The sequence below is a fragment of the Aspergillus lucknowensis genome, assembly GCF_044049455.1.
Source record: "Aspergillus lucknowensis strain CBS 449.75 chromosome Unknown BJX67scaffold_76, whole genome shotgun sequence".
NCBI lineage: Eukaryota > Fungi > Ascomycota > Eurotiomycetes > Eurotiales > Aspergillaceae > Aspergillus > Aspergillus lucknowensis.
The window spans coordinates 1-21,945 of record NW_027263620.1 but is presented as its reverse complement, the minus strand read 5'-3'; the positions used below and the strand labels follow the sequence as shown (position 1 = coordinate 21,945).

The 21,945-nt window shown below is 51.9% G+C and overlaps 9 protein-coding genes and 1 non-coding gene across 10 annotated transcripts; 3 read left to right on the top strand and 7 right to left on the bottom strand.

Moving 5' to 3' along the window:
- Nucleotides 1-259: 259 nt before the first annotated feature.
- BJX67DRAFT_316062 (putative NF-X1 finger transcription factor) lies at nt 260-4,100 on the bottom strand. The gene has a single exon (XM_071027239.1). It carries the CDS (start codon nt 3,809-3,811, stop codon nt 314-316), a length of 3,498 nt encoding a protein of 1,165 aa, XP_070880926.1. The 5' UTR covers nt 3,812-4,100; the 3' UTR covers nt 260-313.
- Nucleotides 4,096-6,566, bottom strand: BJX67DRAFT_316044 (LYAR-type C2HC zinc finger protein). Its single transcript, XM_071027238.1, has 3 exons — nt 6,203-6,566; nt 6,009-6,131; nt 4,096-5,816 (listed from the first exon to the last, which is right to left on the bottom strand). Exons 1-3 carry the CDS (start codon nt 6,221-6,223, stop codon nt 4,380-4,382), a joined length of 1,581 nt encoding a protein of 526 aa, XP_070880925.1. The 5' UTR covers nt 6,224-6,566; the 3' UTR covers nt 4,096-4,379.
- A 1,406-nt stretch (nt 6,567-7,972) lies between these two features.
- On the bottom strand, nt 7,973-9,023 carry BJX67DRAFT_316075 (flavin-linked sulfhydryl oxidase ERV2). The gene is made up of 3 exons (XM_071027240.1): nt 8,589-9,023; nt 8,402-8,530; nt 7,973-8,346 (listed from the first exon to the last, which is right to left on the bottom strand). The coding sequence occupies exons 1-3, from the start codon at nt 8,789-8,791 to the stop codon at nt 8,055-8,057; spliced, it is 624 nt and encodes a 207-aa protein (XP_070880924.1). The 5' UTR covers nt 8,792-9,023; the 3' UTR covers nt 7,973-8,054.
- Nucleotides 9,024-9,177: 154 nt separating this feature from the next.
- Nucleotides 9,178-10,371, top strand: BJX67DRAFT_367294 (ATP11 family protein). The gene is made up of 2 exons (XM_071030510.1): nt 9,178-9,389; nt 9,450-10,371. The coding sequence occupies exons 1-2, from the start codon at nt 9,214-9,216 to the stop codon at nt 10,270-10,272; spliced, it is 999 nt and encodes a 332-aa protein (XP_070880923.1). The 5' UTR covers nt 9,178-9,213; the 3' UTR covers nt 10,273-10,371.
- On the bottom strand, nt 10,358-11,595 carry BJX67DRAFT_367292 (uncharacterized protein). Its single transcript, XM_071030509.1, has 2 exons — nt 11,482-11,595; nt 10,358-11,344 (listed from the first exon to the last, which is right to left on the bottom strand). The coding sequence occupies exon 2, from the start codon at nt 11,308-11,310 to the stop codon at nt 10,423-10,425; it is 888 nt and encodes a 295-aa protein (XP_070880922.1). The 5' UTR covers nt 11,311-11,344; nt 11,482-11,595; the 3' UTR covers nt 10,358-10,422.
- A 260-nt stretch (nt 11,596-11,855) lies between these two features.
- BJX67DRAFT_315943 (peroxiredoxin-like family protein) lies at nt 11,856-13,189 on the bottom strand. The gene is made up of 2 exons (XM_071027236.1): nt 12,758-13,189; nt 11,856-12,679 (listed from the first exon to the last, which is right to left on the bottom strand). Exons 1-2 carry the CDS (start codon nt 12,929-12,931, stop codon nt 12,179-12,181), a joined length of 675 nt encoding a protein of 224 aa, XP_070880921.1. The 5' UTR covers nt 12,932-13,189; the 3' UTR covers nt 11,856-12,178.
- A 543-nt stretch (nt 13,190-13,732) lies between these two features.
- BJX67DRAFT_315955 (putative cyclin-dependent protein kinase complex component) lies at nt 13,733-15,590 on the bottom strand. Its single transcript, XM_071027237.1, has 2 exons — nt 14,154-15,590; nt 13,733-14,095 (listed from the first exon to the last, which is right to left on the bottom strand). The coding sequence occupies exons 1-2, from the start codon at nt 15,459-15,461 to the stop codon at nt 13,796-13,798; spliced, it is 1,608 nt and encodes a 535-aa protein (XP_070880920.1). The 5' UTR covers nt 15,462-15,590; the 3' UTR covers nt 13,733-13,795.
- A 1,210-nt stretch (nt 15,591-16,800) lies between these two features.
- Nucleotides 16,801-18,079, bottom strand: pre3 (proteasome core particle subunit beta 1). The gene is made up of 5 exons (XM_071027235.1): nt 17,886-18,079; nt 17,780-17,825; nt 17,706-17,720; nt 17,359-17,634; nt 16,801-17,305 (listed from the first exon to the last, which is right to left on the bottom strand). Exons 1-5 carry the CDS (start codon nt 17,920-17,922, stop codon nt 16,981-16,983), a joined length of 699 nt encoding a protein of 232 aa, XP_070880919.1. The 5' UTR covers nt 17,923-18,079; the 3' UTR covers nt 16,801-16,980.
- A 372-nt stretch (nt 18,080-18,451) lies between these two features.
- Nucleotides 18,452-19,531, top strand: BJX67DRAFT_386048 (alpha/beta hydrolase; the record flags this gene model as incomplete). Its single annotated transcript, XM_071033983.1, has 4 exons — nt 18,452-18,546; nt 18,617-19,129; nt 19,189-19,314; nt 19,375-19,531. 4 exons carry the CDS (start codon nt 18,452-18,454, stop codon nt 19,529-19,531), a joined length of 891 nt encoding a protein of 296 aa, XP_070880918.1.
- Nucleotides 19,532-21,650: 2,119 nt separating this feature from the next.
- On the top strand, nt 21,651-21,751 carry BJX67DRAFT_t94. The gene has a single exon. It is a non-coding gene; the product is annotated as a tRNA-Met (tRNA).
- Nucleotides 21,752-21,945: the final 194 nt, after the last annotated feature.

Here is a 21,945-nt window from a genome sequence, read left to right as displayed (position 1 = left end):
GGCCATGGGGACTCCCTGTGAAACCCCGCCGGATTATTCTTCCTCAGAGTTCCCCTGCATTTCCCCCACAAATGACACCTTATTCGAACTTTCCGAGTAGCCCGTCTCAGACTGAGACAAGACTCCTGTTCGTGCCAGGGGAAACGTGGGAGAGTCCGAGAGGGGAGAACAGAAGCGAGGAGACGGTTTTTCGGGCTGCTTCGTGACTGACAGGCGTGGAGTGTGAAGAGGTTTGACTGAGACTGGTTGCATTCGGTTAATAGCCTTGATAATTACTTCAATTTTCTTCCTGTGCCGATGGGAGTTCACTCCGCTATGCTGAGTGCACCTCTGCACCTTGCATTCCAGCGGAAGGAGAGGCTTCGGCCTCCCGACCTGGCCTCTGGGAATTTCCCACCTGTTCTACCTCCTCCTCCATTTCCTCCTCCTCCATTTCCTCCTCCTCCTCCCAGTTATCGGCCACCGGACGGACCTGCTTCGCCGCGCCAACCCCCGACCTTAGAACGAGCTTCTCCTTTCTATAGCTCGACCCGCCGCCGTCATCGACAGCAAGAGCCGCATACAACGACCCAGACACAGACAGTGCACTCGGCGCACGAGACGGCGGTGCACTCGCACTGCTGACCCCGTTGCTCCGCTTCGACGCTGCAACCTGTGCCCATCCGCCGGAGTCAGACGACCCCAGCGCCTGAGCTTTCGCTGCCTCGCGCTGGGCTTTCGCCTCTGCCGCTGCGACGCGTTGCGCCTCGCGCTCTTTGACCCTATGGCGCTCGCGCAGCTTCACGCATTCGCCGACGCTCATCCCGGCTATCCCGATTGAGACGCTGTTGCCTAGCCCGAAGACCGGTGGTGTCCATGTGGTCGGCTTGAGGACGAAGACATGCCGGTGCGGTTCCGGGTCAAAACTCTCGCTGGAAAAGCCGTAGTCGGCAGCGAGGGAGTGGATGAAGGCTCGGAGAGAGGACTTGGCCGGTTGAGTGCGTACGGAGCGTTGGGTCGCGTTGGTTGCGAGGGAGTGCAGCGTTGCTTCGTAGGACTGTAGTGTCGCCAGGGGCGAGCTCGCAGAGAGCTGGACGTACATATCGAGCGTTTCAGAGGAGTACGGGAGGTTCGTAGAGGATAGCGCGCTCTGTGCGATGGTCGTCGACGGGTTAATGTCGACCCCCAGTGCCGCCGCCAGGGAGCGATTCCGCTCCAGACGCGCACATTCATCGTCACATGTCAATGGGCTCACTGCAGGTAACCTTTGCGGCTGCTGCAGCTGTCCCTTGGATGCCACGGCCTTCGCCGCGTTGCATCGGCGTTCCTGGCGGAGGCGTCCACAGCTACATGTTACCGTGATCGTGGATGCGCACGGTGCCTTCTCGGAACAGGGATAGGGAGCGTGGCAGGGTTCCGTACAAGGATGACCGCAGAGCGTCTTGGTCTTCCCGCAGGCTTGTTGGCACGGTTGCGAGGCGTCCTCGCACTCGCCGGGCCTGTGGCAATTCTTCTGGCAAAAGTGAGAACCACATTTTAGAGGTTCGCCGCAAATCTGGCCACACCGTGCATCCGCTAGCCAACAGGGCTGGTTCTTCAACGTTCGCTTGCCGCACAGACACGTCTTCTCTGTCAAGTACGGGCACTTGGGGCAGGATTCCTCGTCCGTGTGACAGTTATGCAATGTCTGGGGGTGGCCACATGGTTTCAGTCGCTCACATGGGAACGAGCATGGAGGTGGTTGCGTCCCACAGGGCAGCGGCGGATGCAATATCGATCGCCCGCAGGTGCACGGTATTTCCTCGAATATCGCCTCCCTGCAGGTATTGCATGGGCCCTTGTGACAGATCTCCGGGCATGTGTGGCGTCCGCATTTCAGCGTGCGGCCACATACCCGGGTGCAGATGTGCTCAGCCTCTACATCCTCGTCGCTAGGTCGGAGATGAGACCTGAGCTTTCGCCGCGTAGCCTGGCGCTCGATCGCTTTCTGTTCGCCGGGGCAGCATCGCTCCATGCATGAATGTCTCCCGCAGTGCAGGCCTGCTTTGCAGACTCGGAAACAATAAGGCGGTTCAACGGTGCCTTGGTGACACATGGTGCGGAATGTGTTGCGTCCGCAGCGGCACTCGATCGAAACTATCTGCATGCACGAACCACAAGGTCCTGTATGGCATACCCTCTCGCATGCGTGCCCACATGGCAAGGTCTTGCCACAGGCCTCTAAACAATTCAGAATCGGGTCTTCACAGGAGACGCGAGGGGTATATCCGGGAATATCTGCCAAAAGTGTCTTACCACAGGGGCAATGCGACACTACATCCGGCGATCGTGGGCAGTGAGCGGCCTCGGCATCTTGGGGATGGCAACTCTTTTGGCAGGAATGTACGGCGCAATCGAAAGGTCGATTGCAGATGTCTCCGCAGCTAAAGCATCCCGTCCACTCCTCAACCTCGTCGGTGTCATGTAGCAGCTCACTCTCCAGCTCTTCGTCTTTCGAACTGCACAGCATCTCGGTTTCCACCTTGCCACAGTAACAACGTGCGTCGATCTTGACTTCACAGGCACCGCAGAGGCCTTCATGACACGGTCGGCTGCAAGTATGCTCGCCGCAAGGCAGTAAATCACCACAGACTTCGCCGCAGCTCCATCCGCGCTCGTAATCAGTATCTTGACAGCGCTTCGTAGACGAGTTCCTCCCGCAGAAACAGTCCTGGGTCGGACCCATCGCTGTACACGGAGAACACGGTCCGGCATGGCATGTGGCATCGCAAGGATGCGGGCACCCCTTCCGCTTTCGTGAACATGTCTGCCCGCATGAATGAGGCGGGAGACCGGGAAGTGGGCGCGGATCAACCTCCTTCTCACACCAGCAAGTGTAGCTGGATGGGAAGATCTCTTGCGCAAGATTGCAACCAGGACACCTCCACGCACGAGGCCCACCTGCCCCTCCGTCTTCTCCTAACCGGCGAGCGGCATCCTGCGCCGCCGCACCCTCGTTCTTCGACCATTTCTTGACGCAGGTCAAATGGAAAACCGTCCAGCAGAGTCCACAAGACCACACACGCGACTTCCTTCCAATCTCACCGGTGCAAATTGGGCACTCGTACAGATTATGGGCAATATCTTCATGTATCCGTGTCGTAATATCCTCTGCCTCGGACTTCGTTGTAATCTTCGGCGGTCGTGTCCTGGGATTCTTCGCTCTCGTTCTCCCCTTCGCGGGCAGAGGAGCCGTCGCAGCAGAATCCTCGCCACCCGGCTGGGCTCCTCCAGGCACGAACACCGGCGCATCAGCCCTCAATCCCTGCTCCTGATCCCCTGTATCCTCCAGTCCCTCTTGTGTATCATCATCCGAATTCTGATGCGGCTTTGTCAATCGACCCTCGAAGGACCGCCGCGCAGATTGTGGATGCTGGTCGCCACCGCCGCGTGTCCGAGTATCAACCGTGGCAGTCGTAGTCCCTTCTCGTCCTCCCCTCCGACCTCCTCTCGGCCCTCGTCGCGAACGCTGCCGACCGCTACTCGTGTTTGGGGTAGTTGTGTCACTCTGTTGCGTTTGGGTTTGTGGGGTCGGCGGCGGTATTTGGGGCAGAGCTTGATCTAGCGGCTGGCTTTGCGACTGCGATTGCGGTTGCAGTTGCGCGTCTGAAGGCCGTGTCTGTGTCTGTGCTTGGGCCTGTCGATTGGCATTGTTCCGGGAATAACGGCCTCGATAGCCACGTCTCGAGTGTCTTGGAGGACGGGAAGCGGTCCCGTCTCCGGCGGGCGTTGCCGTGCCCGACATTGTCCAGGTGGTTGTCAGGTTCGTGGAATTCAGACCCAGCACGCTCATGTACCGAGTCTTGCAGTTAGAAATCAACCGTTGTCTTCGTGAAGAATTAGAGGAAGGGAAGAAAAACTTGACAAGTCCCTTTGGAGGCGAGGAAGCCTGGGGCGAGAGGAACAAATGGGAAACGAGGAACCAGAAACGGTTGAAGCGAGCGAGGTTCCTGGATTCTTATTAAGGTGGTGTGGCGAGAGCTGTGGCTCTGAGGCTGGCCGGTTGTCGTTTCTGGATGGAAGTTACTGTCCTACTCTACGGCGTCCAGTATTCTTATTTATTCATGCGAGTCTTTTTCTTCATCATCCTTGAGCTCGTGTCGAAGAATGTAACAGGGTTGCTTCCCGAGTGAGTCATAGTGTGGCGCCTCTGCCCTTCGAGTCACTCTTACTCACTGTGGGACCTTCTATCTCACCAAGAAATGCAGTGATTCAGATGAAGATACAGCCCGTACTCTCATTGCTAATCAAGACTTGATAACTTAGCAGCAGAATATCAACCCGAAACAGACTCGCTATGCGGTTCCTGAAAGCAGAAAAAAGCTCCAACAATGCAACATGACTTCAATATGTCCATTCGGCTAGAAAAACAACACAATCTCTCCCCGTTCGTTCTGCTTTACACGCAGGGTTCGCCAGAGATCCTTTTCATCCTCAATTCTCCGTTCGCGGTCTGCGCGGCTGCGGCCCTGACCACGTCCGCGGTCATCGCCGTCGAATTCGTCTGTAAAATCTCGGTGGAATCGCTTCAGGACCTTGTTCACAGAGAATCCCCTGGAGCTCTCTGGTCCTTTCGTCACTAAGGACAAGAAATGCGCAGCCATCTCCCGTTGTACCTCGTCCGGCTGGTTCTCTTGTCGGTAAACGACCATTTCACGACCGTTGTCGTCCCGAGGGGAGTATGACCGCTCGGGGTAGTCGATTTGCTTCAGACGCCGTGATGGGCGGTCCCCTTCTGTCTGTGCGCTGATCTTACGCTTAGCCTTGAGGGCATCGGAAGAGCCCGTCTGTTCGTTTGAACCGCTTCGGGTCTTGTGACCCTTTCTGCTCTTGCGGACGTCGATATCATTGCCAGCGATGCTGCTTCCGGACACGCTAGAGCCGGCAAACATAGAAGAGACAAGGCGTTCCGCACGACTCTTGATTGAGATACCCAGACCTGCATCCCCGTGGCCATCTTTTTCGTCCCGCCGAGTACGTTTCAAGGGCGACGAAGGATCTTGGTACCGTCGTCGGGGGCGATCTGAGGCTTCGTCATCGTCTATAGAAGGCGACCGGAGCATCCGGTCGAGTCCTCCTGTCAAGCCGGAGTGGCTGAGAATCGGTGTGCCTGGATGGTTTACCACGCTGGACGGAGCTTCTAGCATCGGGGTATCTGCATCCTCTACATCGTGGTCATCAACGTGACGCTTCCGCTTCTTGTCACTTGTAGTTCTGGAGAGGGTTGGGGGTGACTGCAGCCTTTCTTTGCGCGATCGATCCTTCTTCTTCTTTGGTGCGGGGGTCATAAACTCCATCGATACGCTGGCGTTCTTGTTCGGATACACTGGTGCTTCAATAATTGGACCGGAACCGTAAGAAAATCCGTTCTCTTCGTAGGCGACATCGTAATCCTTAGACTCGTCGTCATCTTCCGTGTCGATGCGCGCCAGCGCCCGTCCAGGCTCAAAGACTGAAGGGGCATGCTCCACCATCTTCATTTGCTCTTCGGGCTGGGCAATAGAGACTTTGGACGCATTCGGTGCCTTTTCATCCACTAAAAAGTCGAAAACGTTGACCTTGGTGTCATCCTTAGCGGGGGCAGGCTTGGCTTCGGCCGGGGAGGGAGGACTCGGAGCGGGAGGGGGCAGATTGACTTGAGAGTCTGGAGCATCTTCAACATAGGGAGCCCGGTGTTTAGCATTCGACTTCGAGGGTTGCTTGTTATCATTCTTCTTGTTGTTGTCTTTGCGCTGATTCTTGGTTGGTTTCTCTTTGTAAAGTGCGCCTTCGTATTTCTGAGCCTCACTCATGCACGACTAGAATAAAAGAGTTAGCCTTTTTAGTCTGAGAATGACAACTCATCAGGCCCTCATGGACCGGCCCTTCCCGACTCGACCCAGCCAACACCAGTCATGCGCATGATAGTGCCGAGGGCAAGGATTCGGTTGGTTCCCAGAGAGGCTGAGACACGGACGCCATTAAATTAAAAAGAAAGGACGATGCCGTACCGTATGCGACCGATAGGACGTTCCTTGGAAATGAACCATACAGTCGATGCATGTAAAACTTGCGCCGCGACATTGGTTGCGATGAGGATCAAGCTTTTTCTTCGTGAGGACGTCACCACATGCCTAGAAGCAAATGCGCAGACGTTAGCGACATCCTGTTCCGCCAGTGTCTGGCGGGGAGTCATTCAGCTCACCTCACATGAAAACGATACCATTTTGGCGGGAGGCTATGTTACAACCCAGTCAAACAGGGGGCTGCGAAACCGTCGCAAGGTTATAAAATCTTCCGGAAACACTGGAACCCCGCAGTGAGAACAGGCAATCCTTCGCGCAAGAAGAGGGCGAGTCCAGAGGGGCGGGAATTGGCCTTGTTGACAGAACAACAAAAGTCAGCCTGGCAGGCAACAGGCGGAAGGAGAACAAATGGGAAACTTGAGGAAGCTGTGCGACAGCCTTGGGATATAAGCGACTGAATTTAGGACCAAACGACACCACTCTCCTTCAAGCGGTCTTCGGTTTGCGTTTGTTCTTGTTGGTTTCTCTTCGTCGCGCTCAAAAATGAAAAGAAAAGCAGAGGCAAAAAGATCCGTCAACTGCGCTAGTCCCGTTTAGGACTAGAAAGGATCCGCGGGGTCTGCCTTGAAAACGAGGCCACATCCCTGTCTGCTCCACCTCCACACTCTTGTCTGAACTTGTTGGGCGGCTCGATAATTGTCACAGTCTCGTCCGAACAACGCATATGAAATAGCCTTGACTTCTCGCGTCTCTCGAGAAGACCCAGCTGTCGTTGCCATCGTCGCAAACAACACCATCATCGTCATCATTGGCCCGAACACGGGACTTGAAACGAGGCTTTGCGGTCAGCAAGAACCAGGCCAAGGGTCCCAATGCACCCAGGCCGATGATCAGCGTGAAGGAGGGTGGCCATCTTCCCGCCCCCCGACAAATAAGGGCAAGGAAGCGTGAACCTGTCAGAAGACTCGCTCGTGCGCACACTACTGTGTACACAGCCAAGGGATCATGGAGTCAAGGACAGAGGAGATCCCTCACTTTGTCTGTTAGTGCGGCGCTTATGGAGGGTCATACCGCCGATGTTGGCTTGCGGCACATCATGTCCAATTCCCTGCAAGATAAGAGTCCAAGTGGGTTTCAACTAATAATAACACTATCTCGTGCATTGACTCCGGCGCTTGTTTGGAGGACGGGCTCGATCTCCCTTCCTGAACCTGCAAAACTGAACAGCAGCATTTCCAAGGGACCCTTGATGTTCGAAGGGGAACCCCGGCTTGTTTCAAAGAACCCCGAGTAAACTCAACTTCTGGTCAAATCATTCTGCGATTTAATCCCCCGATATGCCGGGGTGTTCCCTCCTCCGAAGGGGCGTCTACCTTATCGTCGTGTGTTGCGCAAGGGTGGCACCATTTTTAGCATTGGGTATCCTAAACGCACAACACTACCCGGGACTAAGGGCGCGGATGACAGGGCAGTCTAACCACAGTTGCGGGAAAGTAAATTATTTCGGATTGTCTTATGGTACCCTTCCGGGTCCGGACGCGAATCTAGGAATGAACTCCCTCCTTCGGCTCGGTCAGCTGCGCGGGTCACAGGCACGGCAACCCTCTCAGTGCAGAGTCATGCGCACAGAGATGGATGCACCATTTGTGTTGCACTCTGCGTAGGAATTGCCCAGCAGTACGTAAATGAATCCAGCTGGTGTGTCCGCCCTTATAGTAACTCTTCGTCGCCCTTGTCTGGTGTTGCCAGCTGGTGTGGGAATTCCCACCACATTCCCTGGAGCGAACGCGGTGCCTCGGATAATCATAACCCGCTGCCGCCGAAGACCCGGGGCTGGTATGATAGATTGAATAGGAGCTAATATACATTCAACGAGCCAGCGCTGAAAGACAGTACGGCTAGAGCGCGATAGCGTACTGAGTAAATGCTAGGGCGCGTACGCCGTTCAATTCGAAGACCACAGATCTAACCACCGCGGGTGATGCTAGAGGTAATCAGTTGAAGTTCGCAAGTTGAGACAAGGGGTTGCACTTACGGTTCCCGGGATATCTCAACTGGCGAGATCGCATCACTATCGTCGCTGTTTTCGTGAGGCGTGGACTTGGTCCCGCTCTCAGCGCCACTGTGTCCGGCCTCATCTTCCTCATCCCCGCAGCCACAGTCGTAGAAGTCACCAAGTTTATTGCAGTCAAAGGCGGGCTTCTCGAGCATCGCATTGACCTCATTGTGTATGAAGCAACCCCACCCAGCAGCCGCATTACGTGAGGAAACTTGTGGAGGGTATTTTTTCAGGTGTCCCTGGAAGTGAGACGCACATTCGCCGCTAGTTTACGAGTTAGTATTGAGTGGGCGGGGTGAGTGAAGCGTGCGAACTATACCATGGGTAGAGCCGTGCAAAAAGGTAGATGTATGAGCGGAGCGTCTCTTGTTGTTCTTCCGTGGGGTCTTCGGGGTATCGAGCGAGCATGGTGTGGAAGTACTTCCATGTTGCGCGGCCTAGTTCGGCTCTAGTTCCCCAGCTCGTTAGCACGGATTCAGAAGCGGAGTCCGGGGTTCTCGATTTACTTCGCGGTTTCATTCCCCAAACGGGGCATGACAATGTCCCCTTTTATCAAATCATCGTTGACATTGGGAACTCTCTCGAGGTGACCCGGGGCTCGGACGGTTGGGCTGGGTGGTCCGTAAGGTTGGATGAATAGAATGAAAAGAAAGAAAACTAAGATAGAGGCGCTAATGAGAATGCGCCTGGTGATCTGGCGATTCGCCATCGTCAGGACAGTAGGAGAGGATCGCGTGGTTCAGAATCGATTACTTGAGGAAGGGCAAGACACCGGGCGACCAGTTTGAAGACACTGGTGCCAAAGGAGTGACGCGAAGAGGGTTAAAACATCAGAACATAGGAGATTTCCAAGACCGTTGTATGTTAAGGAAGGATCAGAAGAGTCATCCGAAAGATGAAGCCACAATTCATTGTCCTTGAATGAGGGTGGTCTAGGAAGCTCAGGCACGGAGTCTGGCCGCCTCGGAGACCGGCCACGCATGGGACGGCCGTTGTCCTGCTTAGTCACACAGCTGCTCATGCCCGCTTTGCGGGGAGAGCTTACATAATTCCTCTGCCGATCCACATTTTTGGCTCGGCCTCAAAAGCCCCCAGCCCGAGTCGACGTCCGCACTCGCGACATCAGCAAAGATGGCGTCTCTAAATTCTTTAGCTTTTCGGTCTCTAGCTCAGAGCCGCACATCATTCATTCGGTCCCAGCAGCGACGGTGGGCCCAAGTCCACGACGTTCGCTTCCTCGCGACTCACCGTGACCCCAACCAGGTCCTGGACAAGTACAGGTCAAAGCTCACGCAAAAGGCCAAAGAGTGAGTTGCGCGAAGCCCGTTAGCGCCTCCTGTCCCCAATTCTAACGGAATGCGCTATAGGGAAGGCCATGAGTCCGTCGAATCACTGAAAGCCGCCCATCAGGATAAGATCGATAAGCTGCGCCGCGAAGCATCAACAATCCTCACTCCCGAACCACCATCCCCCTCCGCGATCCCACACCCCCCTTCCCCTCCTACCCCCCTGAAATCTCCTCAATCCCAATCCACAGGAGGTCCCGAAACTCCCGGCATAAAACCTCTAAGCTCCTACCTCGACGTCGAGAAAATCCGCGACCTCCCACCGAAAGAAATCGAAGCCCTTTGGCGCCTCCGCCATGCTTCGAACTCGCACTCCATCTGCGCCGTCATTCCCTTAGAAACGTACCAGCGCATTGTATCAGCGGCGCGCCAAAACCCGCAGTTCATCCTTCCCCTGCCACGTATGGAGTCCGAATCGCAGGCCCAGACACCAGACACCGGTAGCGACGCCGCAAATACAGGCGCCGACATCCACTTCCTCCAATGGGCATTCCACCCGCCTGCGTCGGCACCGTCCGCGGTGAATTCGCATATTTCCACCATAATCTTTACGCAGCTGGCCTCGTACAAGTTGCATGGTGCTTATGCGCAGCCGCATACGACTATCACGCATCATTTGGATCTTGCCGATGAGAAGGGTCTGGTGCTTATGCATGGGCAGGTTATGCCTGATTCTGGTGTCTCTACTGCCGAGGCTACTTGGTTGGCTAGTTGTGTGCAGCGGTTTTATGATTTTGGTGGCCAGGCGAGTGGGCGGAAGGGTGAGCTGCTGCGCATGTTCACCCAGGGCGACGTGGAGGGATTCAAGATTGAAGAGTTGATGGTGGAGGCGGAGAAGTTGTAGATTAGATATCCTTCTCGCAGCTCACTTCGGCATCGTATTACATCTACGCCTAGTATATTAGGAATATAAGTATATAATACAAATTTAATATTATAGCAAGGTAGAAACAAGGTAAATAGTTAGCTAACTATGTAGCAAAACTAACAGGTATTAAAATAGGATACTTGTAATGTCCCGAAAGTCTTGAGGATCAAGGACAATATCAACTTCTCTTGGTCCAGGGGGTCGGTCATATAATGCAGCAAACGGGAGAATCATAGGAGCCCCCTCAATCCTAGCAGAGGTTACCTTAACTTCATGTGCAGAGTATGCTTGCTGGATTATTGCTGGCTGCTGGAAAAGAGGGGGTATATTGGGGCCTGGAAGGCGGAGGGTATTGATATATGCCCGGGTAAGAGGGCGCGGGGCATTCGATGGAGCCAATTGCCATTTTTCAAAGGAGACACTAGTCCTCTTAATGCTGATAACAAGGACAATCCGCACATCCCCACTTGAAGCAGCGAGCCACCACTTCGCGTCTTCCCGGAGTCGAGGGAGGGACTCAGACACGCCAGTCTCGATAACAAAGGTAGGCCAGCCTGCGGGTTGCTGGGGGGCAGGGCACCGAGATGGTGGAATAAAAGCTTGATCGCCCTGCTTGCCTTTGGTAGGGGTGGGTTTGTAGGTAGAAGTTGCAGCCCACTTCCTATCAATAGAACGGATTCCCATTGCAGAAAGTCTGTCATCGATAGACCTAGTGACCTGATCTGTGGTCATATCGTGGGTATGGGATGGGACCACTTTGATGAGGCCTGCGGATCCTTCCCACTGGAAGCGGTATTCCACGCCTCCCAGACTATTATGGTCGTCGTCCAGTTTTTGGATTGTTGATTTTGATAGACCAAGGACAACTAGCCACTGGTTTCCATCTTGATTTTCTTGGAGTGACTGTAGGATCCTCTCCGTGTCGGCTTGGAGTCGCTTAAGTTGGGAAAAAACACGCACAGCGTATCTAGCGGGGAGACCCTGCATCAGGGAAGGACAAGCAGGGACAACCATATTGCTTTGGGATATTCTGTGGAGCCCAACGGCACTTTCAGCGATATCAGTAAATAGGGATGTCATGGTTGTGGACAACAAGTGGTTTGCAGGCTTTGAACAAGGGGATTGGGGAATAGAGTGCGTAAGAAAAGGGAACAGCTAATAAAAACCTTGGGGGAAGGTACCTGCCTTAGGATTTTTCAGTAGCTAGAGTCAACAACGATATTATAAAATATGATCTTGCACGAGTTTTAGTGAGAACCACTGTTGGATAGTATACTATGAGAAACAGGAACTTTTTTGATACCAACGATCAGGGTGGTGATAACGTATTTCCCGACCGAACCAACATCCCGACCGAACCGACACCCCCACCAATTCGATCGCTTAAATGGCCATTTTTAAGAGTTGAATATCTCAACAACCACGTAATTAAGAGGGATAAAATAAATATAATTAGGTACATATGCCCTAAAACTAATAAATAATCTATTTTATACCCCCCAAGCCTTTATATTATCATAATTATATAGAAGGGGCGCTGTCATATATGCTAGTTTTCAGTGGCAACCACTATTGGAATGTTATATTCAGCTGTCTAGACTTGAGAAATAGCCTATAGACTTCCTTCTCTGTGTAGCGGATCCCATTCCATATAAGCCTCCTCAACATGGAGCAGCAAGTTCTTCATAAGTCATCCACACCCTTGCTGGAGGACGTAGTGCATAATATAAACCATAACCCTCCCCAACGCCATGGATATCACAATCAGTTATCAAAGAAAGTACGAGAAAACGCAAACCAGACAGCAATAACACCGCCGGCAACCAGCCAATTCACCAGATACTCCCCAGTGGTCCCCAATCCAGCCCCCTCTCTCCTCGATTCACCTCCTAGCTCCCCCAAACCCTTCAGGCACCTCACCTCCAGAGAGAACACCAGCAAGACCCGGAATCTCAGTATGACCCCGAGACGACGCCATCCGATGACACCACGTAACCCGCTTCCCCTCACCACCACCACCAGACTCAAAGAGAAACTCCCCACCAACCTGGTCACTCGGCCCCCCCTTGAGCACCTTCCCACTCGGTATATGCCTCAACCCCTGCCACACACCTTCCACAACCTGGCGAAGCAGGCTCTTCGAGATATACCCGGTCTGCGAGCCCAGTCCAACCTCCCACGTCTTGATCATCCCCAGCTCATCGTAGAGCTTGCGCCCAGGGTCGCAGTAGATCGGGTACGGGCAGTTTGTCTGTTGCGCGTAGAAGTCGATGAGTGAGGCTTCGCCGCAGCCGATTACCGCTATTGATGTGCGGTGCGGGAGATGCGAGAGGTACTCTGGGGTTATGGATTGGGAGAGGTGCTGGAGGAATTCTTGGCAGCTCTGGAGGGAGGTGAGTACAAATCAACTAATTTTGGGGAAGTAGCTCGCTGTAAGGGCCTAGAGGGGTAGCTTGCTTACGCAGCAGAAGAAATGGCGGACGAAGATGATCAGCGTCCGGTCTGTTGCGCCGGGTCCATTCTTATTGTAGAGGTCTTGGAAGCGGTGCTCTTTGCCTTCGCGGTCGAAGACGGTGTACTCTGCGGCTTTGGCCTGGGCTTCTGGCGAGGGGAGCTCGTCCGTGACGGGCGCCATTGTGAAATGCTTATGGGGGTTGCTTGTCCTGGCGTCGTCGCGATTGAAATTCAAGGGGGAAAATGAGATGCGGGGGAAGAGGTGCTACTCTGGGGTCTTAGATAAATTATGACATGACGGCTTACGCTCCAAGTCCAAGCTGGACAGGGATCGACCCATGGTTGACAACTGGTGGTGGGGACCTTGGAACGGGAGGATCGGCCGTCAGCTGGGGGCCGCGGGGCCGGATGAACCGCTATCCAAAAGGCGTTGGAGGTCCTCGACCGGCCGGCTAAGCAGGTGGCCTTGATACTCCGGAATAGGACTCGAGTCTCGACCTTTGTAACAGTAACTACAGCTGTACAAGCAGAGATACTGGTAGTACCGAGGTAAGAGTACATCCCAAGGGCGTAAGAAGGCCCGCAAACCCAGGACCATGTAGGTAGAAAGGTAACACAGGAGCCCGAACCAGAATAAAAGGATAAGCAAATCAAGGCTAAACCAATATGCTGCAGCGAGAATTCGAAACCGGTAGTCTATGCTTGGTAGAAATAGAGGAAACAGGAGGTTCGTTCAGGAAATCCGTCGCTTGAAGAATGAAAAAAAAAAAAAATATAGAGACAGCGGCATTAGAGACGGGGTATGCGAGGCCAAACTGGGTACCAATCAACCAGGTATCTTGAATAATCACCAGTGGAGGTGTATGTGTGAAACCAGCCGAGTAGTGTGGGGCGGTAGGTTGTTATCTGCGGTGCGCTGAAGCGTAGGCAGACGGCATGAGTCGGAGCAAATGATGACGAGTGAGGGTAGGGATTTGAATTAAGAATCGCGTAGCAATAGCATCTGGATAGGACAAGGCTCCGCGATAACTGATAGTATGATGGTTCAGGGCGGCGTGGGGGTTTGGCGGACTTCTGGATGATCGGAGTGGCGCTTCTCGCGGGAGCGCATGTACATCCCGTCCGATTCGGGTTCCCGGGCCGTGGAAGTAGGGATCGGACGGGACAGCCCTACCTGGGGCTGTTGGTTTTGCTGTTGCTGGGCTATGATTTCGCGGGCGTAGAATTTTACGAGCATCGTCCCATATGCTTCTAGTTCCTTAACGGGAATGGAGAGGCGGAAGTCATTTAACAGGAGAAATTGAAGCTCAAGATGGTTCAGCTCCACTAGGGGAAGGCCGCCGACCTGGAAATCCGGATATAAGCCGAGAGCTAATACAGGCTCTGCGGAGCGGGAGGCATACCTTTGCGTATCTTGAATTGGTGTAGAAAACATCAGAAAAGAATTTGCTGGCGCAGGTTACGCCGGCGATAACCAGTCGGTGGATGTTGAAACTATCAACGACGAAGAAATGTGAGAGTTGGTCTTCGTCTAGCTGCGGATTCACGGTCGGTGAGATGGGTTGTGGCGATGCCGGGTCTTGCGCGGTGATACCAGCGGAGGGCGGAGGAGTCACCATGGGCGAAGTATGGGCCCTTTGCGCCGCAGAAGGCTCAGAAGACCTTGGTCTCGTTGTGGCGTCTGCCTGCGGCGGTTCTGTACGACTCCAGCGGCGGCGAAGCCGATCTAATTGACCTTTATTCACCATTTCGGTCATTCTGTCGAAATAAACTAGAAGACTGAGAAAGACTTCATATGTCGTAGGGCAGTATTTGTGTATCCGAGTCAAGTAGCTCAGGATACTTATGCCTGGGACGTTCTTGCCGTGAAATGCGAGAACGCTTTGCGCTTGCTGGGTCAGATTCGTGGCTCCATCTGGCGGAGGAATGTGTCGATGGACTTGCTCATGATGTGAATCGTTGGTGTTGGTGATCTTGGTCAGCAGTCCGGCTACCATCTCGATAATGTCCGTGACCGGCATGGAACTAATCTCGAATTGGCGCTCTTGAGCCCACGGCCCAGGCCCAGGATGCCTTTGCGATTGGGCTAGAAACTCCTCGCTGGCAAAACTCTGTATGTGGGACAAATCACGAATTTTGACACGGTTAGGAGAACTAGCCTCTGAGCCTCCGAATGACCGGAGCGACTGAAGTGTAGGCCTTAGCTGCGGCGAAACGGGGGACGAATGGCTCCCCGTATGCAGCCCTCCGGATGCTGTCGCCATGGGGCCTGACCGGCCGTCATCACCGGACGTATGGGAGGAGTATGAGGCTGGGTCGGGGCTGGTCCCGGAATGGGTTGGGTGACCAGCAGTGGTCGGATCCATTGATATTACTTGATGCTGTACAGGGGTTGGCCCAGGTGTGATGGTCGAGGACTCTGAGGAGGACTGTGAGCCAGTATAAGAAGATCTGTTGATATAAGCTGGAACATCATGGGACGGCAAACGGGCTGAAGGTGCGGCAGATGCCGATGGCGGGGCAGTGAAGGTGGGAGTAGTGTTGGACGAGGTCAATATAGAGTGCCCGGTTTCGAGATACGACGATGATTGGGTAGACTGGCGCGATGATGGTCGGTAGACAGATTCTGATGGAGGTACGGCGCCTCCCAGCATGGTGTACGAGCTATCAAAATGGTTCGATTGCGGGTGTTTGAGAATGACCGATCCCATGTCCGAGTTTATGGGACAAGAAAGAAGGAAGTCGCGCTAATTAAGAATATGATTCTGAGCCACGAGGCTCTAAAGAGAGAGTCAGCGATAGTACGGCATCTGCGGAGGTTGTGATAACATGGAAGTATTGAACCCTTAGAAGGTGAGAGAAAGCCGAAGGCAATGAGGGGAAAGGGCGGGAATGCCGCGAGGAGATAAGGGAAACGATGCGGGGTCTGATATACAGTTAATCAATTATGACCAAACGGAAACGAGGGAGTTCCGGGGGTGGGAAGGATCGCAGAGGGTCAGAGCACTTGGCTGTGCGCACTCCGACCCAGGCAGGCAAGACAGGGTTGAAGCGGAACAGTTTCACGAGTGAGAGACAGCAATGGAGGCGCGCCCATTGCGTCAGAAGGGCGGCAGACTGGGTTGGGCAGAATCAGAGAGGATAGGGCGGTAGTCTCCGGGAGTGAAGAACAGGGCAAAGAGAGGGGGACGAGGGAGAGAGAAGACTAACCTGTCGGTGGCGGAGGAAATACCTCGATGAGCAGGAAGTGGTGATGGCGGCGGCGATGATGGATGATGATGGGCGATGGGCCAGTTTGGTTCCACCGGGACAGTCAGCACCTCCTGGACTGTCAACACACACACACCCAGGACAACAGCGATTGATCTGGAGAATGAATGGAAAAGATTTCTCGAATGTCAGAGGATTCTTCCAGAGCTTATCTAGCAGAATAATGTTGTGGCAATGATCAACTCCGTCTCCAGAGCAGCCGATAGCCGCATTATTAGCTTCACGGGACACGACTCAACGTCAAGAGCCCTTCCTCGAATGCTCTTCCAGGATTTGGCCTTGTTTTCCTTCCCTCCTCGGAGCCCCTAATTCCGAGATTTTTCGTCTCGCTGGTGGCTTTGTTCCACATGAGCGCAAGTTTCTGAACCTGAAGGACAGGTATAAAATCCTCGATCCAGAACAGGAGATGGCCAGGGTCCACGCCAGGCATACAGGGCTGGAACCAGCGAATAGCGGCTCTCTGGAAGTGCACCTGGTGCTGATGATCGGATGATTGGTGGCTGCGGAGCATAGTCGTGTGGCCGGAATTTGCCGTCATTGACTCTTTAGCCCCCCCGCCCTGACGAGCTATATACGGGTCGCGGATGGCTTCTGGGGCCATGTCTTCTCACCTCCTTCTTGTCCATTTACCTCCGACACCGCTCCTGCCTTCATTTCTTGACTAGCATTCCCAGCCTCACCTTCAGCAGAGAAAAAGCAAAAGAGATCCTTGAAGGATGCGAATCTCACCGGTTCCAGGAGATCTCGCATGATCCCTCTTTTCCCAATATGACGCAGATCTGTCGCCTTACGTACATTTTTCGCAGATCATCTCAGGCTTCTAGAGATCGGGAGGATACCGCAATATGTCGAGGAATACAAAGGGAGTGACATACAGTGGAGAGCAACGGGGGGAGACAAGAAGAGAGGGTTTCAATTGGTAACTAGTATTGAAATAGTCATTGTCCTTCGTGGATAGCCTTATTGGGTGCGACCCGGTGCAGTGTAGTCGGTGTCCGGCAGGTATAGGTGTCTTTGCGCGCCTTTGGCCGTCAGAACGACCAACCGGATCACTCCGCCTGAACTGCCATCCCATTTGATTGCCTCTCGCAGTGCTCCCCGAACGAACTGGATTCCCTCTTCTTCAGTCATGTTCTCTCTCCAATTCGCGTCGCAGTAACCGTAGATATAAGTTGAGCCAGATCCGCCGATTGAATAGGGCTGTTTGTGCAGCGAACCACCTAGAGGTATCGAGTACACTTGACCGCCGTGTCGAGGATCATAACCCGCAATGATGATTCCGGCACTGCGACCAGTGTGTTAGGTGCTAAATCCCCGAAATCACTTAGAACGGCCTACCTTAACATGTCCTTGTTTTCGTAGCATAGCTCCTGGAATAGCGATGCTGCAACCTGGGTGCTTGGGGCTTCATTGTTCACAATGGCGTACATGTTGAGGTGGTACGAGACGATATCTGCCACGGCTTGTGTATCTGCAGCTGATCCGGATCGGCAACACCAAATGGTGTCATGAACTTGGGTCAATTTATCGGTAACTCGATTGGCAATGTAAGCTCCGGTTGTTGTTCGGCTATCTGCGCCCAGTATAACACCGTCTTTGAAGTTGATTGCCATACTGAGTGAAGTGGGAGGAAGCCCAAAATGTTAGTCAATCTGATAATGGTAGCTGCGGCGCAAGTAACTCACATTGATGTTCCTAAGCTGGAAGAAACCGATGTTAGTAGCTCGTCATAGAGTAATTCTGAGTCCGGAGGACTTACTTGACCTCTCCGCTCTTCAAGTGATTCATGTCAACATGAATACCGTCTGGAACACATGTCAGCTGCTTCACAGTTTGGGATATAGCAGTGTTAGAGAGCTTCAGACCTTCCCCAAGCATCCCCGTGAGACCGTGGCCGACCATTGTTTCTGGGGGAATAGATGACGTTTCGGGCGCTAGTTCGTCTGAATATCTAGACAGTTAAACAACCGTATGAATCGGTGGAAAAAAAGAATCAAACGATATTTAAAGGGTGTGGAGCTCGCGAAATTGTTGAGAGGCAGAAGGTTCAGAGAAGAGCTTCAAGCTCAAGGCAGGCGAGCGTACGTGGGCAGCCAAGCTCGAGCTGATTCCGCCGGGCGGTGAGAATTAAACCCTTCCCATTGGCCCGTCCTCCCGCCGTCCTCCCCGCAAGCCTCCTGAGCGTCCTGTTGAGCCCATGCGATCCAGCAGACATTATTCCACGATCGGCTCTCCATCTCTTATCGCTGCGGTATTTAGACTTGGTATCCACTCGATAGAGAACCGCTTTTTGTGTTTCTATACCCTCCGTTGCGTCACCCCCACCTGAATCGGCTGTCATCTCGCATTACTCTCATTATTCTCCGTGTGACCCTCGTGCTCAACAATGTCTGAGTCTCCGCCGCCTCCACCTTCGTGGAGTATAGCCAGCATGGCCAACAGTGCGGTTCAATTCATGCGTCTTCCCATGATAGCATCATCTGGTCTTGCCGTTGTTGCAAGTGGTCTCCTGTATTTCAAGCAAAAGTCCGTCTTCCCTACGTCTTTCTGGCACACCCATTGGTGCAGCCTCGCAGAGGAACTAAAAATTGTGCAGCGAGCTTATCTACCCCCGAAATATCCCCGCAGATGCACGTACCAATGTTCCCAAACCTCGCCAGTTCGGGATAGAAGAATTTGAGGAGCTTCAGCTTCGCACGCCGGATGGGGAGTCTCTTCACGGCTACTTCATCCGCGCTCCGAGCAGGCGATCAGATCGAAATCTCACCGTGTTGATGTTCCATGGCAACGCAGGCAACGTGGGCCACCGTATTCCGATTGCGAAAGTCCTACAAGATTTCTTGGGCTGTCATGTGATGATGCTGGAGTATCGGGGGTACGGTCTGTCCACTGGTGTGCCGGATGAGACGGGGCTTAAGATCGACGCCCAGACGGCGCTTGATCATCTTCGGCAAAGAGCAGAGACAGCTAAATCGAAGATTGTCGTCTATGGACAAAGCCTGGGCGGAGCAGTAGCAATCAACCTCGTCGCCACGAATGAGGATAAGGGTGATATCGCTGGATTGATTCTTGAGAATACGTTCCTAAGTATTCGCAAGCTGATTCCAAGGTGCGTAGCCATCCTCCACGCTGGCCGATGTAGCTTGGACTTGTACTAACTAGATCCAGTGTCTTTCCCCCCGCCCGTTATCTGGCCCGCCTGTGTCATCAGACTTGGACGAGCGAAGATACCCTGCCAAAGATAACTCAAGTTCCAATTCTATTCCTAAGTGGACTTAAGGACGAAATCATACCGTGAGCACCAGCACCTTCGGGATTAGCGATGACGTCTCAAACTAATCTTGGTGCTTATAGGCCGGCAAATATGACACAGCTATTTGCTATCTGTAACTCCAAGCGTAAAGTCTGGCGAACGCTCCCGAACGGTGCTCATAACGATAGTGTCGCCGAGCCAGGTTACTTCGAACATATCCATTCTTTCGTCACCGAAGAGGTTCTCAAGCAACAATGAGTTTTCAACCTGGTAACCACTCACCAATGCGCCAGCTCACCTATCGTGCACGCCGCAAGCCATGCGATGGTACAGGCTCCTCAGGCATCAAGCTGCGCTCTCATCTCCTTGGACTTCGCACGCTGTGAATCATGCTTACGTATACGCCCTGACTTCTCGCAACGAGATTCAGGAAGATTCAGTGTAATCGAGGCTCCAGCACAGCGGCTAAGTGACACGCATCATCTCCGACTATACGACTATCTTCTTCTGTACATTTATACATTTCACCACTGCCCTATTCTCTGGCACAGTCTCTCAGATTCGAATGCCATCTGAGGGTGGGGCGAACTCCTTTACATCCCATATTGGCCGGGCTTCCGCCCCGGCTTGAAATTGCTGATGATATCATTTCTGTTATGCGGATGGGAAACAGGCGTTTGTTGGCTTCGACGTCACGTTTAATTGGCGCTTAGGTTTTGAATCTGGTTGCGTATGATCTCCCAAAGGCTCACGTTTTCCCAACTAATACCATTTGTTCAAGCTTGTTGGTGTACGAGTTTGCCATTGCCATTCTAAACCTTCTAACAAGTCAGTGTCTAAATAACATGTAAGGACCCATATCCCTTACCTCTTCGCGGATAGGGCTTCGCCCTGGATTAGTCGGCATGCAGATGGTTGAAGGACCCCTGTTCGCACAAAGGGGTTACAAACCAGCGTCAACACCTTGAATATATGGGATATTACCCTTTCAGGCAACTAGTTGGCTTCTTGATTACTTCTTTCACACTGGATTACCCTAGAACACACACAAGGATCCCATAGAACCTCACAGGTAGAAATAAAATAAATAGTTAGCTAACTATATAGTAAAACTAATAGGTATTAAAATAGGATACTTATAATATCCTAAAAGTCTTGAGAATCAAGGATAATATCAACTTCCCTTGGTCTAGGGGGTTTGTTATATAATATAGCAAATAGGAGAATTATAAAAGCCCTTTTAATTCTAGTAAAGGTTATCTTAACTTTATATATAGAATATGCTTGCTAGATTATTACTAGCTACTAGAAGAGAGGAAGTATATTAAGGCCTAGAAGATAGAGGATATTAATATATACCTAGGTAAAAGGATATAGAATATTTAATAGAGCTAATTACTATTTTTTAAAGGAGATATAGTTCTTCTAATACTAATAACAAGGATAATCTATATATCCTACTTGAAGTAGCAAGCTACTACTTTACATCTTCCTAGAGTCAAGGAAGGGATTTAGATATACTAGTCTTAATAATAAAGGTAGGCTAGCCTATAGGTTAGTAGAAAGCAGGATTCTAAGATAGTGGAATAAAAGCTTGATTACCTACTTGCCTTTAGTAGGGATAGGTTTATAGGTAGAAGTTATAGCCTACTTCTTGTTAATAGAATAGATTCTTATTACAAAAAGTCTATTATTAATAGACCTAGTAACCTGATTTATAGTTATATTATAGGTATAAGATAGGACTATTTTAATAAGGCCTGCGGATTCTTCCTACTAGAACATGCCTTCTAGACTATTGTAGTCATTATCTAGTTTTTAGATTATTAATTTTGATAGACCAAGGATAACTAGCTACTAGTTTCTATCTTAATTTTCTTGGAGTAACTATAGGATCCTTTTTATATTGGCTTGGAGTTACTTAAATTAGGAAAAAGCATGCACAGTATATGTAGCAAGGAGACCCTATATTAAGAAAGGACAAGTAGGGATAATTATATTAATTTAGGATATTCTACAGAGCCTACTAGCAATATTAGTAAATAGGGATATCATGGTTATAGACAACAAGTGATTTATAGGCTTTAAACAAGAAAGTTGGAGAATAAAATAGGCAAGGAAAAGGAATAGCTAATAACAAAACCTCAGGAGAAGGCACCTGCCTTAGAATATTTTTAGTAGCTAGAGTTAATAATAATATTATAAAATATGATCCTACACAAGTTTTAGTAAGAACTACTATTAGACAGTATACTATAAGAGACAGGAATTTTTTTGATAGCAATAATCTGTGTTGTGATAACAGTAGCTGATGCAAAAAGCGACCAAAAACGGCTAGCTGATAAAGACCAGGAAGACGTTGACGGGAGAACGGCATGTTTCCATAGTCTAGTGGTTAGGACGGCGGTCTCATATTAAATTATGATAGCTCCTATCCAAAGGTGATCGGTTTCGGGTGATCGACTCGCCCGGGAAACATGTTACTTAACGTTTTTAGCGAGCGCTGCCATCGTGAAGTTGATGGTAAGTGTTTTGAAAGAGGTGGTGTGGATCGAAATTTTCCTGAAGCCAGATTGTCAGGTTGCAGCTCGCTAAGCCTCGAATTTTCGGTCGCGCCCCACGAAAATGATTAGTAAGTGGCTTGGCGCTCATGTGACCCACAATCTGGCTTC

Excerpts from the sequence above, each read along its gene's own strand:
- BJX67DRAFT_316062 (XM_071027239.1), bottom strand. The coding sequence starts at position 3,811 with ATGAGCGTGCTGGGTCTGAATTCCACGAACCTGACAACCACCTGGACA.
- BJX67DRAFT_316044 (XM_071027238.1), bottom strand. The coding sequence starts at position 6,223 with ATGGTATCGTTTTCATGTGAG. Across the intron at positions 6,132-6,202 it reads TGGTATCGTTTTCATGTGAG|GCATGTGGTGACGTCCTCAC; the intron begins GTGAGCTGAATG and ends ATTTGCTTCTAG. Across the intron at positions 5,817-6,008 it reads CGTCCTATCGGTCGCATACG|TCGTGCATGAGTGAGGCTCA; the intron begins GTACGGCATCGT and ends CTTTTATTCTAG.
- BJX67DRAFT_316075 (XM_071027240.1), bottom strand. The coding sequence starts at position 8,791 with ATGGCGAATCGCCAGATCACCAGGCGCATTCTCATTAGCGCCTCTATC. Across the intron at positions 8,531-8,588 it reads TTGGGGAATGAAACCGCGAA|AGCCGAACTAGGCCGCGCAA; the intron begins GTAAATCGAGAA and ends CTGGGGAACTAG. Across the intron at positions 8,347-8,401 it reads TTTGCACGGCTCTACCCATG|CGGCGAATGTGCGTCTCACT; the intron begins GTATAGTTCGCA and ends CTCGTAAACTAG.
- BJX67DRAFT_367294 (XM_071030510.1), top strand. The coding sequence starts at position 9,214 with ATGGCGTCTCTAAATTCTTTAGCTTTTCGGTCTCTAGCTCAGAGCCGC. Across the intron at positions 9,390-9,449 it reads CTCACGCAAAAGGCCAAAGA|GGAAGGCCATGAGTCCGTCG; the intron begins GTGAGTTGCGCG and ends AATGCGCTATAG.
- BJX67DRAFT_367292 (XM_071030509.1), bottom strand. The coding sequence starts at position 11,310 with ATGGTTGTCCCTGCTTGTCCTTCCCTGATGCAGGGTCTCCCCGCTAGA.
- BJX67DRAFT_315943 (XM_071027236.1), bottom strand. The coding sequence starts at position 12,931 with ATGGCGCCCGTCACGGACGAGCTCCCCTCGCCAGAAGCCCAGGCCAAA. Across the intron at positions 12,680-12,757 it reads TCCGCCATTTCTTCTGCTGC|AGCTGCCAAGAATTCCTCCA; the intron begins GTAAGCAAGCTA and ends ACCTCCCTCCAG.
- BJX67DRAFT_315955 (XM_071027237.1), bottom strand. The coding sequence starts at position 15,461 with ATGGGATCGGTCATTCTCAAACACCCGCAATCGAACCATTTTGATAGC. Across the intron at positions 14,096-14,153 it reads CCAATTCAAGATACGCAAAG|GTCGGCGGCCTTCCCCTAGT; the intron begins GTATGCCTCCCG and ends CCGGATTTCCAG.
- pre3 (XM_071027235.1), bottom strand. The coding sequence starts at position 17,922 with ATGGTCGGCCACGGTCTCACGGGGATGCTTGGGGAAG. Across the intron at positions 17,826-17,885 it reads CACGGGGATGCTTGGGGAAG|ACGGTATTCATGTTGACATG; the intron begins GTCTGAAGCTCT and ends CATGTGTTCCAG. Across the intron at positions 17,306-17,358 it reads GAAAACAAGGACATGTTAAG|TGCCGGAATCATCATTGCGG; the intron begins GTAGGCCGTTCT and ends CACTGGTCGCAG.